Below are 26,995 nucleotides of genomic sequence, written 5' to 3'. Positions count from 1 at the left end.
TATAAGATTATCATTTTATCAATAGCGCTGGTGCGACCAGCACTGTCTGAGCGGGGTCTTTCTGGAGCAGGATGATACAGGTGATTTTAAAAATAATTTAAAAAACTATTCTTAACACAATACACACTATTGATAGGTGTTTTGTTTGATTTTCACAAAATCAAATATTTTAACGTGCAGAACCAATGTTCCTGTAATGGCACAGTCTTCCTTTGCAAGGTCAGATATTTACATTGGAGTCATTTTAGCAGATGCTCTTATTCAGAGCGACAAACAGGAGCCATTAGGGTTACGCGCCTTGCTCAAGGGCAAGGCTGGACATTTATTCAACTTACTTATGGGTGCACCTTGTCCCCATTTTTTGTTTGTAGTTTGTTTTAGAGATGAACCGGTATAAATGTCATATCACGATTATAGTGATCAAAATTATCACGGGTATCAGTATTATCGCGGTATTGTTAAAATGTGCTGGAAATGTTCAGAAAGTACTGATGCACGCACTGAAATCATTTCACCAAGTTTTATATTGAAAACCAACAAACAACAAATAAAATGAGCAGCACTATGCATTTTTTGTGTGCATAAACATTAAAATAATAACATTAAAATAATAACATTAACATTAATGACACCATGTGGCCATGAGAGTTAAAAGTTTCCCTAGTGCAGGTTTTAATGAACACAACCTTAAGTAAGCAAATCAAACGTGCATGTAAAAGCAACACAAGTAAAGCAATGTGCATGTAAGAACAATACAACCATATGTAAACACATCCAATGTGCAGGTGTTGACATTAAAATAACACAAAATATGTAAACAAATCAAATGAACAGCACTGATTGTATGTCCGTTCTCTCCTTCATAAAGAAATCAGGTGCTGCTGGCCTAACATCCTGTATGGATGCATCTTTGTTCATTGAAATGAAATGTAAAATGTAAAAATATCAGCATATTTACTTTGTCAGGTTTAAGTAGTGATCTGCGTGGGGAGACGATGTGCCCGCTGGCACTGCATGTTCTGCAGACAGGGTGACCATCTTCGATTAAGTTTCCCTCAACACTCTTGCAAAACCCAAAATACGACCACACTTCAGATTTGGTCCTCTTAGAAGGCTGAAAAATCTCCCGAGCGCCGTCACTGCCTTCCGCCATGTTTTCACACAAAACAAAACCCACGTGGCATGCTGCGCCCGCGTCAGACTGTTGCTAACTTTGGTTGATGCTTGACAGTATTTACTGTGAGTTTTTCAAACCGCGGTAATCGAGCACAGTTTTAATGACAATAAAAATTTGAAACGGTAATATCAACCGGCGGGAATTTTACCGTGATTTATCGTGAAACCAGTAACCGTTTCATCCCTAGTCTGTTTGCAAGTTTATGAAGTCCTCCTCGACCAGGTAACTATTACATTATGTACTGGACATTTATAACATGGCCCGCAAAATAGGTTTACTTTAGACTTGAGCGTCATACATAGAATGAAGTTATACGGCCAGTCAGCCACAGAGTATCATTACAGTGGGGAGCAAACAACATTTTGCCGGTATTAAAATACAGTTCTGGGTGACTGATGTGAGATGGGGCATCTTCAAAGCCAAAATATGACCTCACCAATTTGGTTCATGAATTATTCCGCCAACCTGACTGCCCGACTTAGAAATTCATTGCTGAGGGTATATGAGTGTTGGCACATTTCATATCAGTTATTGAAATGTATATTTATGGAAGCATGTCTATTTCCGGCCTGCTTTCCGATTAGAGTACTTTCAGAGGCTCCGCGTTCGTTGGGTTTTCTCACTCTCGCGTCCTTCACATTGTCTCAGTTTTCAAGAAGTGTAAAGCAAATTCTGAATTTGAAACGTCCAGTGGATCACACAGAAGCCGCGTCCTCTCAGCTGATACTCTACTCTGATGGAAATATGATGCATATTTAACTCCTCCTGGGGTCGGCGAATAAATTACAGCAACCAATGTTCCTGTAATGGCACAGTCTTCCTTTGCAAGGTCAGATATTTACATTGGAGTCATTTTAGCAGATGCTCTTATTCAGAGCGACAAACAGGAGCCATTAGGGTTACGCGCCTTGCTCAAGGGCACGTCGACAGATTTTTCACCTAGTCTGCTCAGGGATCTGAACGAGCTACCTTTCGGCTACTGGCCCAACGGTCTTTAACCGCTAGGCTACATGCCGTCCTGGTTCTATACAGTGTCTCCTTGGCCTGGAAATATTTAGCCTTTGTTTTTCCTCCTTTGAATGTGTCCAGATTAGATTATACTGTGTTGTGAAAAGGGGCCCACTTACTAGCAGTTTTTCAAACCTGTTAATGGAGAAACATTGGAGCCATAAATAGCCATCTTTATGCATTGCATCATTTTCAAACTTTTGCGAATCTTCTCTGGAGTTTCTGTTTGGCTGCTTGGTTTTTGAGGCTGCTGGATGATCACAAGCAGTACTGCAACTTTCTCCCTTTGGTCTGGGGCTCAAGCTCAAGCCAATAATAAGTTAGGCTAACAGAGTCCAGCTACTCACAGGTCTCTCAGTTAAGCTCAGTTAAGAGGGTTTTAATTTTTCTTTGTATGTGTTTGTCTGTTATCTCCCTCTCTGTCCGTCTGTCTGTCTTCACAGGGATAACGGTGATCGCGCCAGACACAGGGCTCCGCGCAACGCTCGTATGTCTGCCCCCTCGCTTGGCAGATTTGTTCCCCGGTGGGTGGCCCTGATATGATTAATTGATTGATTGTTTTATTGGGAAAAAGGTGCACGGAGTACAACCCAAGGGATAACACGTTAAAGCGATTCCACTGGTTTCCCTGATGGAATACACACAATGCAGAGCAAACAAACAAAAACAGCCATCCCTACAATAAAAAAACAGCATCACACAGCATACAATAAATACTGTAAATACATAACAACAAAAAAAGAAAAGAAACAGAAAAACAAAAACATAAAATAGTCAACCTATTCAAGCTCATCATTTGTCCTCCTGGACTCTGAATACATTATACTTATTGGCTCTTCATATTCCAATGGATGTTTTTTGGCCAATGATATGAGCAGCCAATGACATAACGGGACTCTGTGTCCCGAGGATTAGTATACAGGAAATGTTTTACATATTCTCCAACTTTTGCTAAAGTTTGATTTGAATCGGTCTAACCAAAACCAGGGGTGAGCATTAGCACAATCATACAGCATAATTTTTAAATTATTTCTTTGAACCTTTATTTAACTAGGCAAGTCAGTTAAGAACAAATTCTTATTTACAATGACGGCCTAGGAACAGTGGGTTAACTGCCTTGTTTAGGGGCAGAACGACAGATTTTTACATTGTCAGCTCGGGGGATTCAATCTTGCAACCTTTTGGTTACTAGTCCAACTCTCTAAACACTAGGCTACCCTCATCAGTTTGTGCAACAATGTAGAGTCGGGTAAGGCTTTTATAAAAACTTACCTGTGCTTTTTAGTCCCTTATTACGCGACAGAGATGGTCTCCAATTTTCTCATATCTTAATTATGGGGTGAGTAAACTCTGTCAGTTGTTGTGTGATTTCTATATAACGTGATGCTTCTCTCTTTCTTCAAGGAGGTTCCTACTGCCTGAGTATCTGCCATATGCTGGCATCTTCCACCATGAGAGGGGCCAGCCTGGCCTGGCCACCCATTCTTCTGTCAACAGGGTCCTAGCAGGTAGGCAGAGTTATCCCTCATGTTTTCATCTTGTGTTTCTGTTTTGGAAACTAGGCTGCTAGCAGAGCTGGCATTCCAGTAATATTTCAGATCACGTTGGTGCTTTAGGATCTGGCTGCCCACACAATGTACCATTTTCGGGATGGATGAGCAGTTCAGCCACTCATGAGTGTTAGTGCAGCAGCACAGGTAAGTGTTTGCGAAGAGGGCCTCTGCGTAATGACTGCCCTGTGCTCTCCACCCACGCTTTTGGAGCAAAATCCACATGCTCCAGTGGTATCGATGTGGACGTTGCAGATAATGAATTCGTCCACGAGAGCGCTTCAGAACCTCTTTTTTTTCCCCTGCCCGCCCACACTCTTGCAAACATGCTGGAACGCCCACACCAGCCCCAAAGAGCGAACTTATCAAACTAACCCCCCCCCCCCCCCCCCCCCTTCCGACATGATTCGTGTGTCAAAATGTGAGTTTCTCTGAAGTCCCGTCTCAAGCATGCTTTTGCATTATGAATGGTTTCTGACTCCTCATACCCAAAGGTAGAACGCGTTCACAGGTCATGTCAAACCAAGCCAAATAGTCCCGCTCACCTTTTGCTTCCGTTGGCTGACAATGACCGATAGTCACAGTGAGACATTAGAGGAGAGTGCTGCTGTGGCTGCACGGTGTTGTTTCTCATTGTACTGTATCACCGTCATTGTGTGTGTCTTGCCCACCGCTGAAACCTCCTACGCACTCCAAATGTTTTACAATTAGTGTTTCCTTTCAACTTCAATGAAAAATTCTTACATTTGTGTGTGTGTGTGTGTGTGTGTGTGTGTGTGTGTGTGTGTGTGTGTGACGTCTAGTTAATAAACAGAGAAATTACATCAGGGTTTTATGCCTGTTGAGTCAGGAGAGACGTTCTCCGCCCATCCCTCCATTTGCTTCCTACGCTGATTGCTGTGCCACCTGTGTTGGTGATGGTTTGTAATGTTGCTCTTGAAATGCCACAGCAGCGCACGCAGTGTTTAAGTTTAAATTACCTTTCACAGCCATTCAGCATAGCTCGTTCATAGATGGCCTAGTCTTCTTTTGTTTTTGCTGTGTAAATGTAGTGAAAATTGAGAACTGGCTTTGTCACCAGCAGAGGACAGTAATGACCATATGCTTGTATATGTGTATGAGCCTTTATGTAAGAGATATAAATGCAAATCTTTAATCATTCCAAAAATAAATAATGCTGGTGCACATTTATATAACTGCCAGTTATCTTTTTTCAATGGAAGGGTTTTGTCTTTTAGGGGTTCACTGTTCATTTTTGTGATACAAAAAGTGCATTTTAAACATTTAAACATTTAACTTTTAATTGAAACATTTAAACTTGCATAAAGACAAGAGGTACAGGGCACACGTCATTCAGAGTTTAAGAGACAATTGAGCAGCTAAACCGGGTCGAGGCTATGTCCCTTCTCATCTTGGTGGCCAATCAGTGTCTGAGCAGAAAGAGAATTTGTAAATGGAGAAGGTGACCTGCGATGACATCTCATTGTCACCCCAAAGGTCAGGAGAGAAGGGAACAGACAGGGTGATATTATCTGCTCAGACTGTAACCCAGAGTGAACCCACTGCAATTACCAATCCCAGTGGAGAAGGACCGTGGAGAAGGACAATAATGGAGTGGACAGAGAGGGTTGTTGGTTCAGGCAGCATACAAAATGGAAATGATCTGATAGAACACAGACAATGGTTGTTCAGAATATTTTGGCTCAGTTCCCCACTATTTTCATTGTACCAGTAAATCATACATCATTAATCCATATTTCTATCTAAGGACATTAACTGAACTTAGTAGTATCTACCATCTCCTATCTTTGTCCAACGTTCTTTATTTTATGAACACCATATGTTCGATGCCAGCGACTTATATGATATTAACCAAGAGCACACCAAGTAGCAAGTACTGTATTGTATTGCATGACTATAGAGAAGCTACTTTTATTTCTGCTCCATCTCCCTTGTCCCCCTCTGGGGTTTTCTACTTTTGACTGGGCTGGTGGCAGATGTCAGCTTTTCACCCCTCTGTGCATTGACATGTTGGTCGAGGCATCTGTATATCAGTTCACAGATATGCCAGCAACATCGAAATTGCTGGAACTGATGACACCCTTACACAAAGGCCCTCAACCGTACAGCTTTTAATGCATAACACACAGTACTTCAGATCGGTACTCTTCTATTTCCGTGGCTGCTACTTCAGTGTCTCTGTTTTTCTAGGATCTCTTTCCCTATTGTGTGAAAGTTCTTCCCTTTCGATAAATCCATGGCAAAGTAAGGGTTTCATGTCAAAACAGAACGTATCATAAAGGGAGCAGTTCAGAACCATTGAGGACATACAGTGTTTTAAATCACACGTAAGCTAATCTTGTCGTGCATTATCCTTTTTTCACTCTGCTTTTTTTCAATAAAGGGTTATTCCACTTGTGACGTTGACTAAAAACATTCTGGATTTGTGGTTTCTTTGCCAGTTCCCATTGCTCAGATACTTTGCAATATAATCTTACATTTTGTGATAATGTGAGATTTTGTTTAATGGATGAGTTGGCAACAGGGCCAATGGCATCTAAGTCGAATCCAATTTGATTGGTCACATACACATATTTAGCAGATGTTATTGTGGGTGTAGCGAAATGCGTGTTTTCCTAGTGTGCAGGGATGGCTGTTTTTGTTTGTTTTCTCTGCATTGTGTGTTTTCCTAGTGTCCAACAGTGCAGTAATATCAAACAATTCAGAACAATACACACGTAAAATAATGGAATTAGGAAATATATAAAATATTAGGACGAGCAATGTCGGAGTGGCATTGACTAAAATACAGTAGAATAGAATACAGTATATACATATGAGATGAGTACAGCCGCATGTAAACATTATTAAAGTGACTGGTGTTCCATTATTAAAGTGACCAGTGATTCTATGCATATAGGGCAGCAGCCTCTAAGGTGCAGGGTTGAGTAACCGGGTGGTAGCCGGTTAGTGATGGCTATTTATTGGCTGCTCTTATATTTTAGGGAATTAAAAGCGCAATGTCGTCAGCAATAGGGCAGTGGATTTAGCCCAGAGCTTGTATTCTCATCATTGAGTAATGTACACTACATTAACCAGAGGTCAAACCATTGGCATGTGTATGATGCAATATAGAATGGTTTGTGCTTTAATACATACTGTTTTAATTCAATATTTAGTATCGGTCTGTAAGTGCGTGTTCAGATGTGAGAGTACCTGGAGGCATGCTGTATCAGTGAGACAGGAAGTCTTAATTAAGGCAGCTAGCTCTAAGACAGTCCGTCGGTCATGTTAGCTCTTTCCCAGAAGTTGAACAGCAAGGGCCCAATGTTCCTTTCCCCCCACTTGGGCTTTGTCTTGGGACTACTGCCAAACAAAAAATATGAGCTTCAGGGAAATCACACGTTCAGCCAAGTGGAGAGAGGATATGCCAGGTGTGTTTTATTATGTGACGCTCCGGGTCTCTGACATACTGTGAAAAGAGGGTCTTGTCACTCTCTTGTCACTTTGCCCTGCTTCAGTCCCCTATAACCTCATTCACCTTCGGTCTGATCAGTCACTTTCTCTCACTCGGTTTGCCTTCTCTTCACCCCCACACTGTGTCTACTTCACCCCTCTTCTCTCTCCTCCAACCCTCCATTGTTGTCTTTCCTGCTTATCCCTACGCTTTTTTTCTCTTAAGTCACTCCATCCTAAATCCACCTCTCCTCCAAAGTAAATCTCTTGAGCTTAACTCGTATAAGGAGCTACTTCCTTGCTGATGTATAGAAGAAAGCAATTCCCTCCTTTTAAGGTTCACCCTTTGAATAAGTCATATCATTTATTCTCATGTACCTTGGAATTTGCAGCAGCAGCTCCCATGCTGATTACAGGTGGGAGGGTTGAGAACAGCATTATACATGTTAAAGATGTACACGAGCAAGTCCCAAACTGATGTGTGCACAGTGTACGGCTTCTTCATTTCCAACATCTCTTCCTGATCACTGCTTCAATTGTTTTTCTGCTCAAGTTATTTTCTTTAGCTGTGCAATTGAATACCCTATGTCAAGTCAGGGATGGGAAACTGCCAACCCCCCCCCCCCCCCTTTTTGTAGGCCCGCGGATTAATTCCTCACCGCCACGGTTGAGAGTTAAAATAGTAGAATACACAATGTGCAATTTCCAAATTTGTTTGTGCATCAGCAGGTTTTCGCATATGTCAGTCGCTGATATTCACTCAATAAGCCCATGTTCAGCTACATCTTTTTTTATTGATTGGTAAGTTAGTCTAGCGGCCAGCTGTCTAAACTTCTAGTAATAATGGTCAAATTACCGACTGGGGTGGCCCCCATAGATTTTGTTGGTCACTCTCACTCAGTTATCATATTCAAAACAAAATCTTATCTCCGCCTCATGTCAAAATGTGTAGAATTGCACGTTTTGCTGTATGGATGTTGTTATGTAGACCCGCGAAACACTGCGGCCCCACTCCTGCTATTTTCCTCCTCTCTTTACATTTCCTGTTTGGGTAACTTTCAGCAGATATAAAAAGTATGAAATGCTTACTGCTGCATTCTGCTTGCTCTATGTTGTCTTGTTTCCCATTACAATACCATTTTTATTGAACTCCTGTCAATGCTCTTTGGTTTTGCTGAATTTGTCTGTCGGTTGGTTGTGTACATTGAAGTTGTGCTGTGGTTGTCTGATAATGATGTTCTGATTATGATCAGGGAGGGTTATGTAACATTGTGATAACAATGTTAGAATATCTGAATGTTCTTTTCTGTGATCCGACTGCAGATCGGGCTGTTACTAGCTTAAATGCTTACTGGTAACTGACGGCATGCTGCCCGGTTGTCACCACTGAATGCTTGTTATGTGCACTCACCAATGAAAAGGCGAAGTTTCCAGCTGTCAGCATTAAGCTCAATACATTAGGGATTTAGGCAGTTTCCTGCTTTTGGACTCATTTCTCCATTGGCAGACGGGCAACAGATTTTCCGTTGTGCAGTGTGTCATATCCCAGGAAGTGTACCCAGCTGAATTCTATGTGCACAGGGCCTGCATTATTACACTAAACACGTAAAGAAGTTGTACCCTCTAAAAAATAACCCTAAAATGTCTGCGATATTATTAGACTGTATAATTTATTCTCAATGTTTCATCATGATGCAATAAAGCAAGACTTTTTAGAGCAGGGGTCTTCAACCTTTTCTTGCACAGGGACACCCGCCCAGGCAAACCGACGACCAAGGGACCCCCATAATATGTTAGCACAAAACAAATGTTCTCGTCTTTTCTTATCAGGTGAATAGCAAGGAGAAGTAATCAACCATATTCTTTATTTTTGTTTGTTTGTATTTTACCCTCCTTTTTATCCCCAATTTCGATCTTGTCTTATCGCTGCAACTCCCCAACGGGCTTTTGGGAGAAGCGAAGGTGGAGTCATGCGTCCCTTGAAACATGACCCGCCTAACCGTGCTCCTTAACACCTGCCAGCTTAACCCGGAAGCCAGCCGCACCAATGTGTGGGAGGAAACACCGTTCAACTGGCGACCGGAGTCAGCCTGCAGGCACCCGGCTTGCCACAAGGAGTCGCTAGGGTGCGATGAGCCAAGTAAAGCCCCCCCCGGTCAAACCCTCCCCTATCCTGGACGACGCTGGGCCAATTGTGCACCGTCCCGGCCTGTGCCACAGCCGGTTGTGGCACAGCCCTGGAATGAACCCGGGTCTGTAGTAACGCCTCTAGCACTGTGATGCAGTGCCTTAGACCTCTGCGCCACTCAGGAGGACAGTAATCAAACATTTTTAGTTCATAGATTTGGTACATTGTTTTTTATTTTGACCTCCCCACATTATAAATGGAGGAGGAAGTGTAAACTCTAACATAGCCTATTAGATAGAAACGTAACTCCAAACATATTTTCACAAATAGCAGCAGTCAAGAAAGCTTACCAGCAGCCAGTGGCACTTGCCGCGACTGGTACTCGCGGGTGCTTTTTCAAAGCCTATGTCAGATTCTCCAGTGAGTGTAATTTGCTCAATATTAGGAGTTGAGAAATAAAGTTGACATCATTAGAAATTATATTCTCCTCTTTTCTACTGTAGGTATGTAATTCTAAATGTGTTTATTCTGTTGTTGCTAGCAATATTCATAAAAACATGTATTATTATATCAATGTTTTATTATTATTATTTTTATATATACAGTTGAAGTCGGAAGTTTACATACACTGATGTTGCAGACACTAAAACTCGTTTTTCAACCACTCCACACGTTTCTTGTTAACAAATTATAGTTTTGGCAAGTCAGTTAGGACATCTACTTTGTGCATGACACAAGTAATTTTTCCAACAATTGTTTACAGACAGATTATTTCACTTATAATTCACTTCATCACAATTCCAAGGGGTCAGAAGTTTACATACACTAAGTTGACTGTGCCTTTAAACAGCTTCGAAAATTCCGGAGAATGACGTCATGGCTTTAGTAGCTTCTGATAGGCTATTTGACATCATTTGAGTCAATTGGAGGTGTACCTGTGGATGTATTTCAAGGCCTACCTTCAAACTCAGTGCCTCTTTGCTTGACATCATGGGAAAATCAAAAGAAATCAGCCAAGACCTCAGAAACAAATTGTAGACCTCCACAAGTCTAGCTCATCCTTGGAAGCAATTTCCAAACACCTCAAGTTACCACATTCGTCTGTACACACAATAGTACGCAAGTATAAACACCATGGGACCACGCAGCCATCATACCGCTCAGGAAGGAGACGCGTTCTGTCTCCTAGAGATGCACGTACTTTGGTGCGAAAAGTGCAAATCAATCCCAGAACAACAGCAAAGGACCTTGTGAAGATGCTGGAGGAAACGGGTACAAAAGTATCTATATCCACAGTAAAATTAGTCCTATATCGACATAACCTGAAAGGCCACTCAGCAAGGAAGATGTCACTGCTCCAAAACCGCCATAAAAACTCCAGACTACAGTTTGCAACTGCACATGGGGACAAAGATCGTACTTTTGGAGAAATGTCCTTTGGTTTGATGAAACAAAAATGGAGCGGTTTGGCCATAATGACCATCGTTATGTTTGGAGGAAAAAGGGGGAGGCTTGCAAGCTGAAGAACCCCATCTCAACCATGAAGCACGGGGGTGGCAGCATCATGTTGTGGGGGTACTTTGTTGCAGGAGGGACTGGTGCACTTCACAAAATGGATGGCATCACGGGGAAGGAAAATGATGTGGATATATTGAAGCAACATCTCAAGACATCAGTCAGGAAGTTAAAGCTTGGTCGCAAATGGGTCTTCCAAATGGACAATGACCCCAAGCATACTTCCAAAGTTGTGGCAAAATGGCTTAAGGACAACAAAGTCAATTGGTATTGGAATGGCCATCAGAAAGCCCTGACCTCAATCATGTAGAACATTTGTGGGTAGAACTGAAAAAGTTTGTGCGAGCAAGGAGGCCTACAAACCTGACTCAGTTACATCAGCTCTGTCAGGAGGAATGGGCCAAAATTCATCCAACGTAGTGTGGGAAGGTTGTCGAAGGCTACCCGAATTGTTTGACCATGTTAAACAATTTAAAAGCAATGCTACCAAATACTATTTGAGCGTATGTAGACTGCTGACCCACTGGGAATGTGATGAAAGAAATAAAAGCTGAAATAAATCATTCTCTCTACTATTATTCTGACATTTCACATTCTTAAAATAAAGTGGTGATCCTAACTAACCTAAGACGAGGAATTTTTACTAGGATGAATTGTGAAAATGTATTTGGCTAAGGTGTATGTAAACTCCCGACTTCAACTGTATATATTTCTCAAACCCCCTGCAGTACCTATGGGTCTCTGGACCCCCGGTTGAATACCCTTGCTTTAGAGGCTATGGTGTATTGTGTATGTTGTCTAGGCCCAGCTAGGGGGTAGTGTTGACCTGTGGCTGTGGAGCCACAGGTCAAGATCTTTCTCCTCCCTCCTAGGTCTTATGGAGGAGGGACGTTTATGGGGATAATTCAGGATGAGCTGAGTCTATGGCAGGAACACACCAGTGCTCCATACTGTTATGGGCTCTTTAAAATCTTGCCTGGAAATTCCCAAAGGATATGCATTTGGATTTAGTAATACTTTCTTGAGAGCTGTGTCAGACAGTTGACAGCAGCTTTCTCATCACCAAACGTGAAAAACCTACCTACTTTTTCCATTAAGTGTTTTTTTATGAAGTGAGTACGTGCTAAGAGTCGTCAGAGGCCCGGTGGTTAGAATAGAGTGTGTCTATTATATTAAGTTATTGTTCAGAGATAACGTAACCATACACAATAGCCTTTTGAAAAATTCACTCTACAGAGTCTCCATCTCCTCTGCTCTTGGAAATTAAAAATGGGTTTAAGGAAGGCATTGGTAATCACTCTGCTGTGCTTTAGGCTCACTTCCACTTTTGAGTAAAGCACACTGGCAGTGTGGTGAGTGGCAGATGATCCATTTTTGCTAGTAGATGAATGGTTTGTTGATTTGCAAAACGCAAGTAATGCTGGCTCAGTCAAAACTTTAAATGTAAGAACGCCCCAGCAGTAGTTGGACACTGGACTCTAAAAGCTACACCTCATCTGCCCAAAAAGTTCTTCCCTGTCCAGTTATTATGACCTCTGCATAATTCATGCATCTTTCTGCTGTTTATGGTACCTTCAAAATGTGTACTTGGACGAGCCCGAAAGCACATCTCTTTGCAGGCCAGTTACAGCCTCTGTGGACTTTCAGAGCGTAAACCATGGGTATAGACCTAATAGTTTGTAATGGAGCTACTCGTTTAGACATGTTCTCAAACACTGACTCAATCATGCACACACTTTGCAGTACTCTTCAGATCTTAACCACATTGGGCTCGTTTTGACATCGCTTTCTTTCGGGTTCTGTCAGTTGTGGTTGAAGTTAGAAGGGATTGACTTTCTACTGGCAAAATGTAAACAGTTTTAAACTGTCAGAACACAGACTGATTGTCAGTCCGATTCCATTTCTTTAATGCCCCCTCTTGTTGCATTCCTTGCGTTATTTTCGTAGTGTGGCAAATGAGATTAGCATTGCTCTTGTATTAGGGCTGTCATAAATATTCCCCGGTTTTATTTAGAGTTTTTTAATCCAGATTTCAGCCTTAAACATTACGTGAATTATTTTATAGTCAACAAATCATCTTGGCCCTTACCACTGCCTTGTATCTTTTCTCCTCTCTAAATTTCATCAGTCGTGCCTCAATGCACCGTTGATGTAACCACAGCAACCAAATCCGCTGTGATTTCATGTAACTTTGATAAGATGGGTGATTACTCTGCTATTGGGCAGTTGTCATGCAAACTTGATGTCTTCCTGTAAGAAGGAAAAGTGCAGCCTTGAAAGAGGTTTAGCCCGTTACCATGGTGCAGCAGATAAAAACCTCACACTGCAGTTTCTGTAATTTTTTATACAATTGTGTCATGTAAGCATAGCTAATTATGGCAAACTCAATCAGTTTTTAATCTACTTTGCTTTTTAAACACCTTGAAAGTAGATGAAACACTCAGTATAAACAGCCATTGTCTCTTGTCTTTATCATAGTTTATTTTGCAGTCAAGTCAGTAGAACAACTTGTTTTTGTCTCGCAAGCCTGAGGCCTATCTCCATTTCAAATTAACTGTGAGAAAATAATTGCGGTTGCTGTTTGTAAGTGTCCTAGACTCCCGGAGTGACATACACACATACTGCCACAGACAGAAAATGTGTCAAGTGTATGTAATTACTTGGGGGCATTTACTGTAGCTGATGGGCAGTTACTATTGATGTTTCTGCCTCTGGTGCAGTTACTACAGACATTTACTATGTACTGACTGGTGGAAGTTTGTTCTGACATCAAATCAGAACCAGTAAATTCATTTATGATTTAGGCCTATACCTCATTATTCATTAGGACCTTGCAATTGGCGATATTGCAGTATTAATGCATTTCTTTTCATACATTTTACAGAATTTTAGAGCTGTTTTAGAGCAGTTCTTTGCCTAGTAGGTTTAGACATTCTTATGAATAATATATGTTCTAGATTGCTCTTTTTGGTATAACAGCATACAGACACCAGTATCTACCTTTGATGGTTATTAAATGGTTTAGTGCACTATAGTTTTTCACCAATACCCTTTTGATTTGACATTAGTCCTACACTGACATATGTGCACCTGGTCAGGATTCCATTCTCATTAGCCACGTTATTGGGCATCCTATTAACATAACACTCTGGGAAATCAAAACCGCTGGTTTGTTCATGAGCGAGCGTCAACATAAGAAACGTTTATTTATTTTTTAAATGGGCTCAACCAGAAGCATTTACACCTCTGGTCGACAGTATGTTGTTTACTGAGAAAAAGGAAAAATCCTGGTACTGGACCACTGCGGTTTTACCTATTGTTGGATGACAGCTCAACAAAGGCTTGACAGAATTCCAAAACTGTAAAATAGAAAACACATTTTTCCCATAACCTAATATAGGTATTATAGAAATGCGTCGTGGCTTTACTTGCATTAATCTGATGATTGTTATTTATCTAATCAACTAACTATGTTTCATTGTTACCTGATTTAAATGAATCATGTAACAATTAACTCATTAGGAATTTGGGGCACCACGAGAGCGGTTGTTTAAAGAGTTACCATCTCCCGAATATAACTCTAAAGGACTTTACCTATCACATCCATAAAACAGTCAACATATTAATCATAACCTTGTATCATATCATCATTCTGAACAGTCTACTGCATCTGCAAAAACCACAGCCTTACTTATGATTCAGTACTACACAAATTGGTTAAATTATTTATTTACTAGCTAACTAAATGATAACACAGGATAAACATACACACTTAATACATTAGAAAAAGGTCCCTAGCGGACTGACACAATATTGCGGCTTGTTATAAAAGAGATTGGGAGGTCGAGAGAGAGCGGGACAGAGACATAATACTTTGGTACATTTAGAAACTACTCTCACAGTAATCATATACTTTGCAGACGAACCTCCACCTGTTTGGAGTAAGAAATCATGAATGTATTTACGTGTAAATGTCTTTGTCCGTCGTGTAGTCCTGAACAGAACTACAGAGTTGATTCCCCTTCCATTTGCTCCTAAAGCTGCTTATTTGAAGATAGTCTAGCCAGCCGTGTCGATGGTTCTCAAGGTTGATGAGTGTAGTAGAATACGATGCTTTGAAAAGTAGTAGAATGGTCCCACTTAAATTCGCTTTTCTAGATACTTTACTTAGGACAGCTAATCCGCTGTCATTGTCTGGGAGGGGACGTTATCGTCTCGACCTCGTTTTGAGATTTCAGAGTTCGAACCACTTTGGACGTGAGCTGCAGCTCGACGCCTTTCTGGTCTAAATGTTCATTTATTTACCAATCCTTTTATACACTCTGGTCGAAGGGACGGTTCCGTCAGAATGACACGCTCTCTGACCTCACTAGCTGTTGCTACTTACTGTGCAAAGTTTATACAAAAACATTGTCTCTGTTGGCTGCTAAAATCAAATCCACATCTTAACAAAAATACTTTCATCATATTCCATATTTCATACACAATGTAGAGGATGGAGATTTCAAGTTATAGTATTTCTTTTATAACATTTTTTTTATGACAACACAAAATAACAACCCATATGACATTATTATTCTTTAGATCGTCTCTGACCATTCCCCACATTCTATGTTAGAAATATTGTTCCAGTATTCGCTTTAGAATGTATTCGTTTCGGCAGGAAACTGTCTGTGTAGATAAAGGAACATTCCTGTGTGAATTTGGAGAGGAATGTTTTCTCTCCTTGATTTACAACAGGGTGTGAACTGTCAACCCCCCACCAGTTCCCTCCTCCCCCCCCCCTCTGTGGGTGAGAGAGGGTCTGGTTGAAGTCATCCACTACCAAGCTGTCCTGACCTATTTGGATCCTCACAGGACAGTCATGACAAGTGATTTGTGCATTTTTTTTGTTTCTCTGTTTTCTTCTCCTAGGTGCGGTTATTGGTGACGGTCAGTCAGCTGTGGCCAGTAACATCGCCAACACTACCTACCGCCTCCAGTGGTGGGACTTCACCAAGTACGACCTACCTGAAATCAGCAACTGTGAGTGGACCAACATTGTTGAAGTTGTCGATTGGTTGGGATGGCGATTTGTTGGGGTGGAACAAGAAACTTAGGTCTACTCATAAAGATATGCCCTACCTTTCTTTCCATCTTTCATTCCTATGTGGAGATTGTTTCAGATCCAAGCCCAGCACTGACTGCTATTCTGTAATGCTTTCTCTCTCTGTCCATCTTGCCCGCCACTGGTCTTAATGGTCTGGTTCATTTCACAGTACTAACCCTGCAGGACCATGCTGAGTGCATTCTACTTTTGTCCCATACTTAAGGGTATGGGAGATTCAGTGGCTCTGTTTATCATCAGGCTCACATAGTGTCATGGTCGGGTTATTACTCTGCTTCAGGCCAGGTTATTCCTGACATCAGGTCAAAGACAGAGAGCAGAGGCCCGCTGCTCAGAACACCACCTGTAAATATAAAACCCCACTAAGTTATTCTGCTCTAATGCATTCAGTGCCCAATCAAGCACCTTTTCTGGGTTTCGTTTTCTATAACATTCTGTGTTTGAGGGTTTTGTTGACAAGCTATTATTTGAAAGGTTGTAATATGTTATGTAACCGTGTCTATTTTAAGTATTTTTTTTGGCTTCGGCAGTTACTGTAGTGTACTCCTAGCGGTTCAGCGCATCATTATACCCATTACCTACAATAGACATTGGGGAAGAACATCATCCTCAAACTAAGCCATTACTTTTATAGAGGATTTCACTTCTAATTCACCTCTGCACGTACCAAAGGTCTGTAACTTTTGAGTGTTTGGTCCCCATGCTAATTGTCCAAACTTGGGCAATGTTAAAAGATTGTTCATTTGGGAGTAATCAAATAAGAATCGAAGAAACAGGAAACTTATACCAGAATATAGGAAGCGGAAGCCTATGGTATTCCCTAGACCGACCAGGGTTCATCAACTACATTTTTTTTCTTGAGCAGATAATCAGTGGGCTTGAACATCATTTGTAGACTGCAAATAAATTGTTGCCTGCAAATTGACCGCAAGAAGCACAAACATATGATATTTGACTAAATAATAATAATTTCAAACCTTGCTTACACGATCACATATACAGAGCCTTTAGAAAGTATTCATGCCCCTTCACTTATTCCAAATGTCGTCATTACAACTTGAATTCAACATCGATTAAATATTATTTTCAATTATCACCCATCTACACATAATACCCCATAATGACAAAGTGAAAACATGTTTTTAGAAATGTTTGCAAATGTATTGAAAATGAAGTACAGAAATATCTGATTTACATAAGTATTCACACCACTGAGTCAGTACTTTGTAGAGGCACTTTTGGCAGCGATTACAGCTGTGAGTCTTTCTGGGTAAATCTCTAAGAGCTTTCCACACCTGGATTGTGGAACATTTGCCCATTTTATTCTTTTCAAAATCTTCAAGCTCTGTCAGATTGGTTGTTGATCATTGGTAGACAGCCATTTTCAGTTCTTGCCATAGATTTTCAAGTAGATTTAAGTCAAAACTATAACGAGGCCACTCAGGAACATGTTCTTCTTGGTAAGCAACTCCAGTGTAGATTTGGCCTTGTGTTTTAGGTTATTGTCCTTCTGAAAGGTGAATTCATCTTCCAGTGTCTGGTGGAAAGCAGACTGAAGCAGGTTTTCCTCTAGGATTTTGCCTGTGCTTAACTCCGTTTCTGTTTTATCCTGAAAAACTCCCCAGTCCTTAATGATGTCAAGCATACCCATAACATGATGCAGCCAACACTATGATTGAAAATATGGAGAGTGGTACTCGGTAATGTGTTGTTTTGGATTTGCCCCAAACATTACACTTAGTATTCTGGACAAAAAGTTAATTGCTTTGCCACATTTTTTGCATTATTACTTTAGTGCCTTGTTGCAAACAGGATGCATGTTTTGGAGTGTTTGTGTTATTTACATGCTTTCTTCTTTTCACTCTGTCAATTAGGTTAGTATTGTGGAGTAACTACAATGTTGTTGATCCATCCTCAGTTTTCTCCTATCGCAGCCATTAAACTCTGTAACTGTTTTAAAGTCACTATTTGCCTAATGGTGAAATCCCTGAGCTTTTTCTTTCCTCTTTGGCAACTGAGTTAGGAAGGACACCTGTATCTTTATAGTGACTGGGTGTATTGATACACCATCCAAAGTGTAATTAATAACTTCACCATGCTCAAAGGGATAAACATAATAAAATAAATGTAATCTACCAATAGATTGATTGCGAGGCATTGGAAAACCTCACTTGCCTTTGTGGTTGAATCTGTGTTTGTACTTCATTGCTCGACTGAGGGGCCTTACAGATAATTGTATGTGTGGGGTACAGAGATGAGGTAATCATTCAAAAATCATGGTAAAAATTATTATTGTCACAGTGTCCTTGCAAATGTTTACTTCTGAATGTATTTAGGCTTGCCATAACAAAGGGGTTGAATACTTATTGACTCAAGACAATTCAGCTTTTCATTTTTAATTTGTAAAAATTTCAAAAAAACATAATTCCACTTTGATGATATGGGGTTTTATGTGAAGGCCTGTAACACAACAAAATGTGGAAAACGTCAAGGTGTGAACATTTTCTGAAGGCACTGTATCTCTCTCTATTATGTGTGGGAATACTTTGGAACAGATTTCCTAAATTAAAATCACTTGGAGCTGATTTGCTGGTGTTTTTACGGTCTTATGTCCCCCAAAAAAAGGAAAATAAAGTATATTTATTTTTGCTAAAAGACTTGGGGGACCATAAAAAATCACCCGCGAGCCTGCCAGTTGGGGAACCCTGCCCTTAATTTTAGTTTTTTTTACCCAACAATATACCTCAGGTTGGTGAGATGTGACTCACCCACTCTCAGCAATGTGATTTTAGAAATGTCCATAGGGGAAGTGTGGAGGGGGGGAGGGTATCCATAGGGGGACTAGCAGGGGTGAGGGGGGAGCAGATAGCTGACTAGTGGTGGCTAATCTGCTGCCTGATGGTCTGAGGTAGAAACTATTTGCCAATCTTCCAGTTTTTGCCATGACGCTTCTGCGTTGTCTGAGGGATTGAAGCAGGGAGAGCAGGGCGTGGCTGGGGTCCTTGATGATCTTCTTGGCCTTCCTGTGAAACCTGGTGTTGTAGGTTTCCTGTAGGGCAAGCAGTGTGCACCCAATGGTGTGTTCGGCCGCACATATCACCCTCTGAAGAGCCTTGCGGTCCGCGGCAGTGTAGTTGCCATTCCAGACTGTGATGCAGCCCTACAGTATGCTCTCGATCGTGCTCTTGTAGAACCCTTAGAGGGACCTCAGGGACAGACCGAATTTCTACACATGCATGGGTTGAAGAGTCGCTGTCGTGCCTTCACCACGGTGTCCGTTTGGTTAGACCATTTCAGCTTGTCTGAGATGTGTACGCCGAGAAATGTGAAGTTACTGACCGTCTCCACAGTGGCCCCATTGATGAGGTTTGGGGTCTGTCAAGCATGGGCACAACGTCGTCAGAGTACCTACCTCCTCCCTGTAAGCTGTCACGTCATTGTTGTAAATCAGGCCCGTCAGGAAGTCCAGGATCCAGTTGCATAGGGAGGAGTTCAGACCCAGGGCCATGAGCCCTGTAATGAGCTTATGGTATTGACATCTATGGTATTGACATCTAATCTGAAAAGTTATTTTTAATACTGATGTGTTATAGAATTCAAACAGGGATGCCCTGAACTGAAGTCAAGAGTTAAAACGTGTAAAATTAAAACAATATTGAATTAATCTGACCTATGCATTTGTAACAAAAGCTCAACACTTATATTATGGAAAAAAGACTAGGTAAATCACCGGAATGAATGTAAATAATTTAAAAGCAATAATGATAACTTTGCCTCCTGATAAGAACTTAATTTCAGAACGCTAGTACAGCAGATGTTCCCTGTTCCTCCTCTCTGTGAGAGTAAGTTGTGAACTCGATGTGGTGTGTATGGCTCTCCACTAAGCTCCACAGACAGACTGGGCTGTGGGCCCTCTCCGGAATGCTGCTCATATATAATTGATGTGGGTGGTGCCTGTAACAATGAACTGTAACAGCTGTTTGGGAAAGAGGAAGAGATGCGTTAACCAGTGTGTGTGTGTGTGTGGAGCTTCTCAGCAATGATTAAAGCAGAGGGTCTGAAATACAATCACAGTCAATGCATATGGCTCTCCCCATCTTGATATCGAAGTTCTTGCCAAATGCAGACTGACTGATATGCTAATTAGAGGTCGACCGATTAATCGGAATGGTCGATTAATTAGGGCCAATTTCCAGTTTTCATAACGATCGGTAATCTCTATTTTTGGACACCTTTATTTAACTAGGCAAGTCAGTTAAGAACACATTCTTATTTTCAATGACGGCCTAGGAACGGTGGGTTAACTGCCTTGTTCAGGGGCAGAACGACAGATTTTTACCTTGTCAGCTCGGGGATTCGTTTTTGCAATCTTCCGGTTACTAGTCCAACGCTCTAACCACCTGCCTTACATTGCACTCCACGAGGAGCCTGCGTGGCAGGCTGACTACCTGTTACGTGAGGGCAGCAAGAAGCCAAGGTAAGTTGCTAGCTAGCATTAAACTTATCTTATAAAAAACAATCAATCTTAACATAATCACTAGTTAACTTCACATGGTTGCTGATATCACTAGTTTATCTAGCGTGTCCTGCGTTGCATATAATCGATGCGCCTACTTCGACAAACGGTGATGATTTAACAAGCGCATTTGAGAAAAGAGCACTGTCGTTGCACCAATGTACCTAACCATAAACATCAATGCCTTTCTTTAAAATCAATACACAAGTATATATTTTTAAACCTTCATATTTCAACAAATGTATTTATTGGCTTTTAATTTATTTTATTGGCCAAAATACGGCATTTACCGGCTGACAGAAACCCTGCCGGGACGATACCAGTATCGCAACACTCTATAGTATCTTGGCAAGGAAAAAAACACTAAGCGAATTTAACTTCTTTCGGAAAACAGCCCTAATGTTGTCATTTATTCATTTCCCCAAGCTATTAGGACACAATATTTTACATACAGCAGGTTTTTAAAGGACCAAAGAGTTTGGTCTGCTTCGTGTTTTCATTTTTGCCCTTGACAAAATATTGCAATACTCCTATCGTCACAGACCTAGTTCACATGCTAAGAAGTATTTTCACTCTTGGAGAGTAATTGGTGGTTACAAGCAGATTGCATAAGTGTGGAACCATGCCGATATCGTGAAACATTTTCAAAGGCCCCACTCTCTCTTCTCTTGCTAAATTTAATTGGTTGTTGGAACAGTGCATTCACATCAATAGCACTCGTAGAAAGCTAGCCATACATATTCTTACAAAAAGTGTAAAACCAATGTGTCCTCAGATGTCTTGTAGAGCGGTGGGGGCATGGAGGAAGTGGGATAGTAAACTCCCAAGGAAGGGATTACATTGCCCATCCTCCAATTTAGTTATTTTCCCCCATTAATGACATTTGGGATGGAAGAGGTGGCACCTCTCTTCACTGTTACAGCTTAAGTGCCATATTCTATTCCAGTGCCATTTCTATCACAAAGTTGGTACAAGACATGCTTTTCATGCAGTGTTATAACTTTGTTTTGCAAATCCAACCCGTGTATATACAGTTGAAGTCGGAAGTTTACATACACTTAAGTTGAAGTCATTAAAATCGTTTTTCAACCACTACACAAATTTCTTGTTAACAAACTATAGTTTTGGCAAGTCGGTCAGGACATCTACTTTGTGCATGACACAAGTAATTTTTCCAACAGACGGATTATTTCACTTATAACTCACTGTATCACAATTCCAGTGGGTTAGAAGTTTACATACACTGAGTTGACTGTGCCTTTAAACAGCTTGGAACATTCCAGAAAATGATGTCATGGCTTTAGAAGCTTCTGATAGGCTAATTGACATAATTTGAGTCAATTGGAGGTATACCTGTGGATGTATTTCAAGGCCTTCCTTCAAACTCAGTGCCTCTTTGCTTGGCATCATGGGAAAATCAAAAGAAATCAGCCAAGACCTCAGAAACAAATTGTAGACCTCCACAAGTCTGGTTCATCCTTGGGAGCAATTTCCAAACGCCTGAAGGTACCACGTTCATCTGTACAAACAATAGTACGCAAGTATAAACACCATGGGACCACGCAGCCGTCATACCGCTCAGGAAGGAGACGCGTTCTGTCTCCTAGAGATGAACGTACTTTGGTGTGAAAAGTGCAAATCAATCCCAGAACAACAGCAAAGGACCTTGTGAAGATGCTGGAGAAGTATCTATATCCACAGTAAAACGAGTCCTATATCGACAACCTGAAAGGCTGCTCAGCAAGGAAGAAGCCACTGCTCCAAAACCGCCATAAAAAAGCCAGACTACGGTTTGCAACTGCACATGGGGACAAGGATTGCACTTTTTGGAGAAATGTCCTCTGGTCTGATGAAACAAAAATAGACCTGTTTGGCCATAATGACCATCGTTATGTTTGGAGAAAAAATGGGGATGCTTGCAAGCCGAAGAACCCCATCCCAACCATGAAGCAAGGGGGTGGCAGCATCATGTTGTGGGGGTGCTTTTGCTGCAGGAGGGACTGGTGCACTTCACAAAATAGATGACAACTTGTGGATATATTGAAGCAACATCTCAAGACATCAGTCAGGAAGTTAAAGCTTGTTTGCAAATGGGTTTTCCAAATGGACAATGACTCCAAGCATGCTTCCAAAGTAGTGGCAAAATGACTTAAGGACAACAAAGTCAAGGAATTGGAGTGGCCATCACAAAGCCCCGACCTCAATCCTATAGAAAATTTGGGAGCAGAACTGAAAAAGCGTGTGCGAGCAAGGAGGCCTACAAACCTGACTCAGTTACACCAGCTCTGTCAGGAGGAATGGGCCAAAATTCATCCAACTTATTGTGGGAAGCTTGTGGAAAGCTTCCAAAAACGATGACGCAAGTTAAACCATTTAAAGGCAATGCTACCAAATACTAATTGAGAGTATTTAAACTTCTGACCAACTGGGAATGTAATGAAATAAATAAAAGCTGAAATAAATCATTCTCTCTACTATTATTCTGACATTTCACATTCTTAAAATAAAGTGGTGATCCTAACTAACCTAAAACAGGGAATTTTTACTAGGATTAAATGTCAGGAATTGTGAAAAACTGAGTTTAAATGTATTTGGCTAAGGTGTATGTAAACTTCCGACTTCAACTGTATGCCTGCTGGGGGATTAGAGATCACAAGCCAGCATCCTCAAAAAAACTCAACTGAATGGCCAGGAAGCTCCCATCTTCTCCTCCCAGAACTGTTCTAGATTAGGAAACATAAGGGTGGGGGCACAAAAGTTGCTCTCCTCTCATCCCGACTTAGTCAGAGCTTTGCACCATTACTGGCAGAATATCCCGCCTGTGAGTGGCTGAAGGGGAAAGCTAATTTGTAGTGCGATAAACTGCCCGATAATGTTTGGAGAGAGGGTGAGGGAGCAAGAGGAAGCTTGCGGAGGAGGGGCATCCTCTGTCCTCAACGAAAATGAGATTTTAAACAAACCTGTCTGGGAGTTGAGTAAGGAGATTGTTTGAAATGGTATGGCCATATCCTGGACGAGCGATGTCGATTTGATCGATGACAGGATATGGCACAAGAGAGTTCCTTTTTTTTTAAACCCAGGTCAGCTATAATATCCACTAAGCCTAGAACAGTTTACCAAACAATGCCACGGTTCCCTCACCAGACAAAGCCATCCGTCCTATGGATGTTTGCCACATCTCATCCCTGTGGCATAGTAGAGACTGTTCTCTTAAAATGCAAATCACAGTATGTTGGCAGCAATGGCAGGAAGCTGTGCCAATTTTATTGCTGATAGGCTTTGAGGTTTAATTTCGCAGTAAATAAATGTATTAGTTTAGCATTTGAATGTGAAGGCGTTGTGCGTGACAATAAAGTATCCCTTTTCGTTTCGACAATCATCCACTTATCCCACATTCTGTGTACGAGACAAACAAATACATCTTACGCAACACAAATCATTTTGATTATTGTTGCTTAAGATTGTTGTTTGTCAGAAAGGCCAGCCATTAATTTTAATTAGGCTACTTAACAGTAAGGGAAAATGTAATAATGGTTTCTTGCTCCAGTAATATGGTTACTCCACTTACATTAATGTATTTAGCTGTTGTTGATATTGTTGTTGCTAAAACAATGTCATGCTTGGGCAGTCTAAGTCATGGGAATTGTACTGCTTTTTGGCAGTATTTTTTTGGGCAGTTGTTTTTGAAGTGGTTTTTAAATATAGTCTACATGTTCTAATTTATACGGAGCCACAGGAGATAACTGAAATCTAGAACCGTGTAGACACGTGTTATCTGGAGGCTAGTGAACTTTCTCAACATTGTAACTGACAACTGTGCTCAACTCTCTCAGTTACTCATACATTGCATACAGTGTACCCTATAAAAGTTTAGTGTATTTGTTTGTGAAAGCACACGCTGCTGCTTCACTAGGCATGCGTGGCATGCCCACTCTGTCCATTTAGCTGTGCTAGATGGATTGAGCTCATAAAGCTGTCACAGCTTTATAGCTGTCACAGCCCTCAAGGCCCCGGCCCTACATTGTTAATACTTCACTGCTTTACTTAATTATCATGGCCCAGCTTAAATATTCCCCACAAGCAGCTGTGATCACCCCGTGTAGGGGCATACACTATGCACGCTGTCCACCCCTCCCTCACCACATCCCTCACCAGCCATCACAATGGTCCTCACTGGTTCCATGACAGACATTCTTGGGCTAGGTTATTGGAAGGAGAGCTCTGCTCCCTCAACCAAGGTGTAGGCAGGCAATGACCAGCTAGAGGAACTGGAGCATGGTCTGCTAACAGCTAACTGATGATATCCCTCTACTGCCTGCTGTATGTGACCCATTTGTTCGCTTTGGCACAGCTTGCCATAAGGGTACCCTTTCTTTGTAAAAGAAACACTAACCGTTTTATACTCTTATTTGGGACCCTTAGCTTTTAGGAGAGCTGTTTTTTCTTGTTGATGTTGAATGGCTGATACAATCTAAATTGCATGACATTGCCAATGTGCTTGTGGATAGTTTCCCCTCGGAAAATGGAATGCATTTTATTTAGCCTATTTCCATCAATACATCAGGTTGTCAGTATAGTCATTAACAGTATTACCTCCCTTCTCCTTACAGTATCTTGGAGGGGAGTTATGTGTTAATATAGCCGCCGCTCTCAGCCTTCTTTGAGAAATGACTTAATCATGTTTTGGATTGTTGTCTCTAGGGAGACGGGAAGGGATGATGCCGGGTGTTGGAATGGAACATTAAGATCAATGGCAAAATAAATATTCAATGCCTTTTTCAAGTCTAACTTTCGGTAAATATTTTTGAACAGACTGAAATTAGCATTTGTTTTCTTAGCAATGCTGTCTGGAGGTTTATTGGAGATGGGAACTATTCTTTCTTTTTTAAAGCAATTTACTATGTCAATGCAATATGGACTAGTTTAGGACTTATTTGAGTGTGAATAATATGACCAGTATTGTTAACAAACATTTATCCCCGCTGTCTGAGAGCAACAAAATATGATTGAATGCTAATGTCAACCTTTCTTCTCCTTGCATTCTCCCTTCAAACTTCTGAGACATTCACCTGTTTTACAACATGCCCTCTTTGTATAGTCGATGTGCACCAGACATGTGGGAGATGTGTGAAACTGAACGCTCACATCTGTCTTGTCTCCTCCACTGCAGCCTCTGTCAACGTGCTGGTGCAGAACTGCAAGATCTACAATGACGCCAGCTGTGACATTTCTGCAGACGGGCAGCTCCTGGCTGTGTTCATACCCAGCAGCCAGCGGGGCTTCCCAGACGAGGGCATCCTGGCCATCTACTCTCTGGCGCCTCACAACCTGGGAGAGATGCTCTACTCCAAGAGATTCGGTGAGTCATTGTCTCTATTAAGCACGTGTGTCAAACTCATTCTACGAAGGGCCGAGTGTCTGCGGGTTTTTTCTCCTCCCTTGTACTTGATTGAAATTGAAAGCAAAAAAAACAACCAGTAGACACTAGGCCCTTCATGGAATGAGTTTGACACCCCTGTTCTAAAGTAACACGGTGGCCCAAATGATTGTCTATGAGCCAGGCCCCCAAAGCAGGGGCCGGTGTGTCTGACACGGAGGGGGAGAGAGGAAGATAGTAGCCTAACCGACTCGCACAAATTAGACAAACTTGTTGCTGTGATAGGTTATCTATCACCTCATCTGGTAGTGTCTGTCTTGACTGCGTCACATCTATTTGAAGAAGCTAGCTAACTACCCTAGCCAGTTAAATTAGCCAGCTAGCAAGGATCATTTATGCTATTTTGCTGCGATCTTGTCCTTGTCTACAACAACTCCATATTAAACAACAGCCTACCCCTTCTCATTTAGACAACTTAATTCTGTAATTGTAATTACATTTTGCATTGATTAGAAATCTCCCACTTTACTTTCTACGCATGGAGCCTCTGACTGTAGTGCTGCTTTGATTGACGACAGTAAGTTACACGCTTGAAAAGTGTGTAGCTTAGTCTACAGGAAGTTTTTTTTTTATGGGGCTCACTCATAAAAACTGTGAAACGTTTGTTTTATAAAAATTTTGAATGTCCTGGTATATATATCCTTGTATGTTGCAATATCAGATATATAATAAAATAATACACCCTCGCAGGTAATCGAAGACTAACGTCCGCTCTGATTTTCGAGTATTCAAATAACCGTGCCCATCCCTAGTAATGGGGCCGCTATGTTTTTGAATTGTAACTTTGGTGATAGAGGCACCAAATTGCACAGACAACTAGAAAAAACTGTGTTTTAAAAAGATTTGTAGATACTGGGCCATCACAGAATTTCCGCATTAACCCCATAGAAGCCTTTTTCCAATATGGCAGCCAAACAACTTAATGGGGTCTTATTGGACAATTTCACATGACCATACATGTATGAAATATAATTGTAGTAAGCCCAAAAATACCTCCGACCCCCCGGGCCATGGACTTTAAGGAGTTCTTCGAAATATATATTCTGTGCTGTCATATCAATCTTACAATCTTTAAAGTCCCATTTTGAGCTCCCGCGTGGC

General features: G+C 41.3%; 1 protein-coding gene across 6 annotated transcripts in view; it reads left to right on the top strand.

Annotated features, from left to right (window-relative positions):
* LOC139563205 (activating molecule in BECN1-regulated autophagy protein 1A-like) overlaps positions 1 to 26,995 on the top strand; it is a 95,153-nt gene that overhangs the window by 32,737 nt on the left and 35,421 nt on the right. For all 6 annotated transcript variants that reach the window (XR_011672505.1, XM_071381549.1, XM_071381553.1 and 3 more), the window contains 4 exons: positions 2,629 to 2,709; positions 3,590 to 3,693; positions 15,749 to 15,859; positions 25,628 to 25,816. Coding sequence is in view for 5 of the 6 variants with exons in the window: in XM_071381549.1 (XP_071237650.1) it covers positions 2,629 to 2,709; positions 3,590 to 3,693; positions 15,749 to 15,859; positions 25,628 to 25,816 (485 nt within the window). In the remaining variant the exon portion in view is untranslated. The remainder of the gene's footprint in view (positions 1 to 2,628; positions 2,710 to 3,589; positions 3,694 to 15,748; positions 15,860 to 25,627; positions 25,817 to 26,995) is intronic.

The sequence above is a fragment of the Salvelinus alpinus genome, chromosome 33 (genome assembly GCF_045679555.1).
Source record: "Salvelinus alpinus chromosome 33, SLU_Salpinus.1, whole genome shotgun sequence".
Lineage (NCBI taxonomy): Eukaryota > Metazoa > Chordata > Actinopteri > Salmoniformes > Salmonidae > Salvelinus > Salvelinus alpinus.
The sequence above is the reverse complement of the archived record's forward strand: the minus strand, read 5'-3'. Positions and strand labels throughout refer to the sequence as shown.